Here is a 9,335-nt window from a genome sequence, read left to right as displayed (position 1 = left end):
AATAAAGTCTCACCTCAAATCTTCGTCCAGAAAGTATTTTTGGCAACGAAAATGTCCAACAGATATTAAATTTTGAAAATGAAAAAATGGTACAGATTTTACGGATATGTGAATATTTACATTTAGGGCAAAATGCACATTCTAGATAATTTGTTACAATTTACATTATTTTTAGAGCTTGAAATCTTATTTTTTTTTATAACCATAATGTTCAAATAACCATGATGTTCAAATTGAGATGATCGATGTAAAGGTTTTCCAATGGTTGAATTACAATTTTCTATGAGTTATGAGGTGAGGATTTAATTTATTTTTATGAGATAGGTGGACGCTTTGGGAGTCCCTGTAGTGCACCCAAGTTAGAGAGAGCGAGAGAAAACGCCCCATGCAATGAAAAAAGTCAGTTTCATTGTTCGAAATATGGTGAAACACCCACAATAATGCTTTGCTTCTGCCGGAAGTGATTATGAAATTACCGGGTCCATTGACATTTTTTTTTGCTTTCAAAATAATAATAATCAATCTTCACATTTAAGCATGAATGATAAAAAAAAAATTAAAAGACAGCATTAATAATTAAAAGAGAGATGAAAGGGACCTCCTCATTACTTTTTGATTTAGTTCTGCTGCATTACTAGTGTTTTTCACTTAGAAACTTGAGTTGGATTATTTTAGGTGTTTGTGGCAGTAGATTTGCACCATTTTTAGATATTCAGATTTTATAGAGGCTAAAATAGATTTGCAGGTCATTACCGATGTCCATAGCATTAAAATTGCATTTTTAGGGAGGGTTCTGATTTGTGTTTCTATCAAGTCATAAAAGCTCCTGCACACTTGGATATTTTATTCTATATGACTATTTACTTTTAGTATAAGGAGATCACAAATATTTTAGTTATTGGATGTGAAATCTGATATAGTTATTGGATGTGAAATCTGATATATTAAGATATGTCGTAACATTTCAGAATTTTTATTTTAGACTCTTTACCCAATTAATGTCGCATCCTCAACCAACAATGAAATAGTAATTGTGATCTCTTTATTCTAAATGTAATCGGTGGTCTTATTATATAAGCTGTCTTAATTTTTAATAGTTACTTATATGTTAGTCACTTGCTTAAACTCTGAAGATATGAAATCAAATCAAGGGCCTTCATTGCTCTCCAGTCCAGTTTCCTCAACAGACTCACTCCTAAGCATGCAATAAAATATTATCATCCAACCGTGGCTTTCCATCTGATCATATATATATATATATATATATATATATATAGGGGATAATATTTATTTTTTGCTAAAAAGAAAAATGAAATTTTTTAGATTTTATTTTTTATTCATGATTTTTTATTGCTTAAAAATTTGATAATTTTAAATAGAAAACAACACATGGTCCTTCTAGAGGCCTAAAATAATACAGTTTACGTTGTATAGGAAACATGACGTTCTCCTAGTTTTTTTTTTTCTGTTTTTTATTGAAAATTGTATTATTTGTAGAATTGATAATCTAAAATAAGAAATAGGAGAAATAATTTTGTCCAGGAATAGTGGAACACAACTTTAAAATTCTCAAAACTATCTCAGATCCCCTCTTTTTTTTTTCTTAGTAAAATGCAACATATGGGTAGTCTTATGAATTATTTAATAGTTGATTATGTTTAAAAGTATTTTGTATCAATTTAATAATGGGAAAAGTTTATATAGAACCTAGACTTTAAACAATCAAATTAGAGCCTACCTCCAAACTTTCACAAGAAGAGGTTATTTTGATGCCTAAATATCATCAAATTAATCAAGATGAACGGAGATGAGAAAAAAAAAATGGATTTCAAGTTTTGAAAATCATGTATCTTGTGTCGTATTTTTGGACTGTCAATTTTCAAGATTTATAAGTTTTCATAGATCTGTTCAATCTACACTATTTTTTAACTTTTAAATTTTATAACTAAAGATGAAAATATATTTTAAAGTTATCACAAAACTTACGAGTATTGAAACTATATTTCTCGATACTATTTGAAGGTAGGCTCTAGTTTGATTGTTTAGAGCCTCGGCTCTGTACAAACCACGCCCGTTTGTAATTCAATTAGTTAAGGCTGGGATTTATCAAAGTACTTGCAGAGATTATGGGATTCTGGAGAGACAGTATTCGTAATAGCGTGATTTGCGGAGAAATAGAATCCAGCAAAAACCACCAAAAAGAAAAAAAAAAAAAAAACACAAAAGAAAAAACAATTTAAACTGCAAGAAGTACCGTAGTTGACTATCAGCTTCCACTCGGCATTCCACTCTTAGTTTTCTTTCTTCATCAATGAGTTCTGTCAAAAAATTATCTTCTTTCATCTCTCATGATCCCTAAATCAAGTATAGAGCTTCCTTTTTACTCAGCCATTTCATCCTCCCTTTCTCCTTCTTTTGAAAAAACCCAGATGGAGGACCTCCAATATAATACAAGTATTCCACTGTAAATTGTATATTTTAGTGTGGCCTGTACTACTGTAATACACCAAGAGAGTAGGTCTAGCACATGATATCTAACTAGTAGCAGGATCTTTTCCAGGAAGGTTGTTTACCTTTCCCTGTATCTATCAATCTACAATGGTGGGTCTTCTTCTATTGAGATCTTTGACATATTGAGTGATAAAAATATATATGGTTGGTGTTGGTGGGTTTGGAGAGTTTCCCTGGTTTGAGCATGGCTTTGCACCGGTTTGGGCGCTATGGTAAGCATCGGTCTCCTCCATTAACACGGGGCTTCTGCCTTAAGGTGGGCCTAGTTGTGTTTCTGAGCTTGTGCTTTCTGGTTCTTATATTTTGGTCCTCTACCTTTTCTTCTTCTTCCTCATCTTTTCCCTCCCAAAGGAACACCTTTACTGATATCTCTTCACAGAAACAACCACCACCACCCAAATCCTAGAATCGAGAACCAAACCATTCCTCTCCTTCTTCTCATGGTTCATCTCAGCTCAATAGCAATGTGCGCAAATCAGAGGATGGGCTTCCCAAGCAAGAGGAAAAGATCCATAATGGAGATGTCGATCGTAGTCCAAATCTGACTCAGAATGGAAAATCGAAAGATGGGGTCAATAGAGGAACCACTGAAAAAGACGTAGGAGAAGAGGGAGGTAAGACAAAGTTGGACACTGAAGAACTTGAGAAGTTGGTGGCTGAAGACCCGGATGAACTGTTGGGGGATGATGATGATGATGAGGGGGGGAAGACTCAGAGCGAAGAGTCTCAGCAAGAGCTAGAAAACGAGCACGAAAATGGAGGTGGGGCAAAAGAAGGAAAAGAAGAATCTACAGGTGAGGAAGACGCCACAAATGACTATACGGTTGAAGAGAATAATGGTTCAAATGATAAGGGGAAGAAGAAGAAGAAGATTACCGAACCCTTATTCGAACCTGATACTCAATATACATGGAAACTGTGCAGAGCTAAAAGTGGCCATAATTATATACCTTGTCTGGACTTCGAGGACGCCAATCCGAGGCTTCAGGGGCATCGGCACCAGGAGAGGATTTGCCCCAAAACAACTCCAACTTGCTTGGTTCCCCTTCCGGATGGGTATAGACTCCCATTGAAATGGTCAGAGAGCAAATCTGTTGTGTGTTTCCAAACTTCTCTCTCTTTTCATAATTGTTTCCAGTATGATGGTTACGAATGGGACATAGTTACCTGATTTCTTTGGTCATATGTTCTTGTGATTTCCACAGATTTGGTTTAGAAATGTGGCTCACCCAAAGCTTGTGGCATTGGCAAAAAAACAGAGTTGGTTAAGGATATCTGGTGACAATCTTACATTCCCTCGGAACAAGTCGCAGCTCAAGGGTGGTATGATGCATTATATTGAATCAATTGCAGAGGTATGTTTCTCTTCCCCAACATGGGTTTTGAATGTCAGATGCTCATTGCATATCAAGAAACAAAAATACAGTAGTTTCAAAAAAAAAGAAACAAAATACAGTATTTTTGTCTAAAATTGAGACCCCACTTCGTAATGACAATCTCAGTGCTATCAAAATGTCTTCTACCTATCAACTGTTCCAGACAGTACCACACTTGAAGATAGATTATGACATTATGGTGTATTATGGAATGAACATAACTGATATTATCAAATATCAATCGAAAATATATCACCATAGTGGAATTTATAAGAAAAAGAAAATAAGAAACTGCCAAAATGGTATAAGTTGTAGAGTACTAGATATCTTTACCTACTCATTAAACCTGGAGATGCATAACTATAGGTGAATAAATGGCTGGGCGTATACATGAGGTGCTCCAATTTGAGGGTGATGTGGAGACATGTACATGTGTTACCAGGTCTTTTGTTGTAGTTGGTCATTTTGTAACCTTAAGCTTGTTCGTAATGGGATCAAGTCTGCATTTTTCATTAATGACGATCTGTTTACTCATCTGACCATTATGGCTAGGGTGCAATGAAATTATGAAAGTGTTAAAATCATGAGTGATGTTGTAAGGTTCCACCTGTAAGTTCGTGTGGTAGGAAGTTGTAAAACTACTAATAGGTTAGTAGTTATAGTTGCAAGTGGGTAGTTATTGTAGGAAATATGGTTGTAAAAACCGCTATTTAAAGAGAGGTGTTTGGTGAGAAAATTGGGTTATATATTGAAGGTTAATCTTGGGTGTCAAGATTGTAATGCCTTTGTGTACCCTAGGTCACATGTGTTAAGGTTAATCTTCTGTGTTGATTATAATGCCTTTGTGTACCCTATGTTTTTCTTTAATGAAGGTTTTCTTCCACTTCATCTTGGTTCTTCTTCTTCTTTCTATTTGTTTGTGAGTCTTGGGCTAGTGTGGCATTGTCACACTAATTGAGAAGCAGATTGTTCCGGTGTTGTGACATCCGTCTTTCTCTACATGGTATCAGAGCCACAAAGGTGGTGGTTATGTGGTCTTGACTCCCTTGGTGAAGAAGATCAATTGTCTTTTTTAAGATAAATTCGGTGGAAGGTCTAATGATTTTAATGTTGAGTTGGGAACTCAACTCAAGGCGGTCTTTCTATTTCCCAATTCTTTTTAAAGATCTAGAATCTTTGTTTGGAGATCTCTCGTTGATCTAGAAGAACCTATTCGGTAGCACGAATAAAGTGACTTATCATTCATGGGTTAAAGAGGGAGTATATTCCCAATGTTACATCTATTCAAGGGTGGGTTATACCGCCCTACTTGGTGGAATTTGAGAATCTCTTTTGTGGCCTACTAAATTGCCGAATTTTCAATTTCGAGAAATGATGGAGATGATCGCGTATGTATGGTCTCCTTTTTAGAAAATCACTTTTAAGTGTTAAAATTGTTAAAGTGTATTTTCTAGAAAGTATATTAGTTTTTATGTTATTTTATCATGAGTGATGTTGTAAGGTTCCACTTGTAAGTTTGTGTAGTAGGAAGTTGTAAAACTACTAGTAGGTTACTAGTTATAGTTGCAAGTGGGTAGTTATTGTAGGAAATATGGTTGTAAAAACCTCTATTTAAAGAGAGGTGTGTGGTGAGAAAATTAAGTCACATGTTGAAGGTTAATCTTGGGTGTCAAGATTGTAATGCCTTTGTGTACCCTGGGTCACATGTGTTAAGGTTAATCTTGTGTGTTGAGATTGTAATGCCTTTGTGTACCCCATGTTTTTCTTTAATGAAGTTTTTCGTCCACTTCATCTTGGTTCTTCTTCTTCTTTCTATTTGCTTGTGAGTCTTGGGCTAGTGTGGCATTTTCATAATTATTGAGAAGCGGATTGTTCCGGTGTTGTGACATCCGTCTTTTTCTACATAAAGGACATTAAATAGAAAATACTTGAGCTACTCCTCGATGATCAATGAGTTTGAGGCTTAGGTCATTTTTCGGGTGCTAATCAGAAATGAACTTGGGGGATTCAAGACTTCGGATTTAGAAAACCTCTGGCGCACAATAGTTTGGAGCACCCAAAAAACTAGCCATCCACCCCATTAATGGCTTCAACCACCAGGTCATGAAGTAGAAACTTTGACGGAAGTTCTCCAGGTAATCCCAGCAACTAGACGGATGTACCCAAGAACTTCAGGCCATTGTGATGCCAATGAGGTGGAGATGAGCACTTCTTACTGGCATTTCAGCATTGAGTCAAGCTGATGCACAGTTTACATAGAAGTGGACTTAGCCAGTGCCATCTCTTGGGTAATAAAACTACAACTTGGGCTTGGCAATGAAAATTGGTGAACATTTTTGGCCAAATCTTCAATCTTTGTTTGGGTTTTAAGGTTTCATTTGGGCATGCTTGGAGAGATTCCGATGACCGAGCTGATTCTTTGGCATGGGAGGGGATTAACGGATTAGCACTCTAGGTTACATGTATCAGATCATGTTCCTAGGCCTTCGTTTCTTGCTCTTTTGTTATTTCATCATAATTTTTTTTTTTTTTTCTTTCTTTTTACTGCATTAGTTACACTTGTACACCTCGACAGTAATCAATTAAATATTGTTACCAATCAGAGAGAAAAATATGACTATCTCTTTTGTTTCTCACTTGACATCTACAAAGAAAATGCCTTGGGGGAATATCTTTTCGTGCCAAGCATGTGCCCCTGGTCATTGTATGTCCTTGAAACAACTGTATCCAAGCCATGTATTAGCTCTTGGCATATACCCTGGGCCAACCCTATTAATTGCATGAGTTGTGTATCAGAACGGATATGAATTTAAGGTCCATCACCTTTAACTTATAGAGCTGCTAACCTCCAAGCTTGTAGGTCAGGCTAGAATTTTCTAAAGATCTTTCTAGTTTTCCCGTATAGACATGTATTTTATGTTAATTTGTCTTTTTGTATTTATCTACCAAAAATATTTTTATTCACTTCGCCTATATAGTAATAGATAACCCTTGAAATATGGCTCAAATCCAAAAAGTATTTTTATTCACTTCGCCTATGTAGTAATAGATAACCCTTGAAATATGGCTCAAATTATAGGCAGTTCCTGATCTTGAATGAGGCAAAAACATTCACATAATATTGGATATTGGGTGTTCAGAAGCAAGTTTTGGAGCTGTTCTCTTTGAAAAAGAGGTGTTGACATTGTGCTTGGGATTGAAGGATGATCTAATTGAGTATGCACAACTTGCCCTTGAGCGTGGTATTCCTGCAATTATTGCTGCTATGGGATCGAGAAGGCTTCCTTTCTCAGGTGGCATTTTTGACGCCATTCACTGTGGTGGTTGTGATGTCTCCTGGCATTCCAATGGTATGATCTTATTCTTGGTGATGTTAGTATGATATTGTGTCATTGTAGTATACACTTCATCAAGCAGTGTTCTTATGTAAGTGTTGTTTTGTAGGTGGGAAGCGTCTGCTAGAGATGAATAGAATTTTGAGACCAGGAGGTTACTTTATTTTGTCAACTTCACATGATGAAGTTGAACACTCTGAAGGTTAGTGCTCAAATTAGTCTCATCGTTTTGTTTGAAAGAAATTCTGTTTTTGCTGGTTTTTCCATCAACTTTTGGGTTGGAAAAATGTATACTTTCTGGTTTCTTGCTTGACATTGTATCCATTTTATGATACTGTAGGTCATCATCATCATCATCGTCCGAGCCGTTTCCCAACTAATTAGGGTTGGATACACAAATCGTAGCCCGCAATTCTACTTTATTAAGTCAGGCCATAAGTCCTCATATCTTTTCTTGCGATTTTCAATCATATCTTTTTGGGCCTATCTCTTGTCCTTTTTTATCCTTTCATGTGAACTAAACTTGCACCTCCTAACATGTGCTGTATTGGGCCTATGCCACATATGGCCAGCCCACCTAAGTCTATTTTCTCTCATCTTATCGTCTATTGGTACCACGCCTAAATTCTCCCAAATGTAAGCATTTTGAATTCTATCCCTTCTTGTCTTGCCACTCTTCCAGCTCAACATCATAATCTTAGCTACACTCATTCTATGGATATGTTGTTTCTTGATCGCCCAACATTCCTCCCCAAGATATCGAAAGTGTGCTCTTTTTGGTATTTCTTGGTCATCAATCTTAACTACTTCCTCGCCTTTACTCCTATTATTGTTAAACTTTCAATCTATATACTCCATCTTAATTCGGCTAATTTTAAAACCTTTAGATTTTAGAGCATCCCTAAAAAGTTCTAGCTTCATGTTGATGCCGTTTCGGGTCTCAAATCAAATGAATAAGAAAATTACAATCGTATTACATAATATCATATTCATGGCCCTTGTTGTGTGTATGGCTGACCCCATACTGAAAGTTGAAATTTGAGTTGTTCGTACCTTATGACATTAAAAAGTATTAGAAGCATGTTGAATGGGCTGCTGATATGCATAGCTCTTTGATTCTTAATATGTTGCATCTAAATCGTCACAAGTTGTCATCGGCACAATGTGTGTGAGACTCTGTACCTTTGTGTATGTTTTTGTGAACCTCTCCATCTCATTGCCTTCCCCCTCAGTTAGTTCACAGCCTCAGACATGAGCGAGAGATCTACTCTGGAGATTCTATTAACTAATAAACATACACGTCTCCAACCATCTTCTCCATCAAATACCGATACCAAAATCCATCCTAATAGGCAAACAACTCAGGCCTGACTCCACTTAATTGTATGTCGATTCTTATATTCACCTTTCAAACAATGTTGAGCATGCAAATCCAGTAAGCTTTGTCTATCAGAAAACAAATGCAAGGCTTTCTTTCTTTAAAATTCCTATATCTATACATTTATGGGTGGTGAGAACACCATTTAAGATGTGTTACACTTAATAAAACCTTCTTGGCAAGCAGACATCCCTAAGCCTCATGGAGAGGACCTTGATGACAGTTTTATCCAGACTACCCAGCTGGTGGTGGGTCAATTCTCCCAAATTTATTCCTTTTCTCCAACCAGTCTATGCAAACCTCTAAGGATGGTCCTCGCCAAGTTATAGCAATTTGACTATTATTAACATTACCTAGTCTTATCATACCATTGTCTGTGTGCTCCAATTATGGCTATTGTGGGGCAAGCTCTGACATATCTTTCTTATGATGGCTAACATGCTTCTCGGTCATCTTTTTTCAATGTTTTTGTAAGCCATAGAATTTTAGGGATAAATCACAGTAATATGTAGTTTTCATGACATCGTTTCTCGTATCGCTTTATACAGCTATGTCGACGATTACGGCTTCCATCTGTTGGAATATCCTTTCTCATAAAACAGATGATGTTAGTGAGGTTGGTGTAAAGATCTATCAGAAGCCAGCATCAAATGATATTTATGAGTTGAGAAGGAAGAAAGACCCTCCGTTATGTGATGAGATGGAAAATCCTGATGCCGCCTGATAAATTTATGC

The 9,335-nt window shown here is 36.3% G+C and overlaps 1 protein-coding gene across 1 annotated transcript; it reads left to right on the top strand.

The window, feature by feature from the left end:
* The first annotated feature begins 2,695 nt into the window (after positions 1 to 2,695).
* On the top strand, positions 2,696 to 3,786 carry LOC148779336 (uncharacterized). Its single transcript, XM_088856636.1, has 2 exons — positions 2,696 to 2,767; positions 2,918 to 3,786. Exons 1-2 carry the CDS (start codon positions 2,696 to 2,698, stop codon positions 3,680 to 3,682), a joined length of 837 nt encoding a protein of 278 aa, XP_088712762.1. The 3' UTR covers positions 3,683 to 3,786.
* Positions 3,787 to 9,335: the final 5,549 nt, after the last annotated feature.

Source organism: Amborella trichopoda, chromosome 13 (assembly GCF_054954075.1).
Source record: "Amborella trichopoda isolate Santa Cruz 75 chromosome 13, AtrichopodaSantaCruz75HAP2 v2.0, whole genome shotgun sequence".
Lineage (NCBI taxonomy): Eukaryota > Viridiplantae > Streptophyta > Magnoliopsida > Amborellales > Amborellaceae > Amborella > Amborella trichopoda.
Note: the sequence above shows the minus strand (reverse complement) of the source record. Positions and strands in the feature narration are given on the sequence as shown.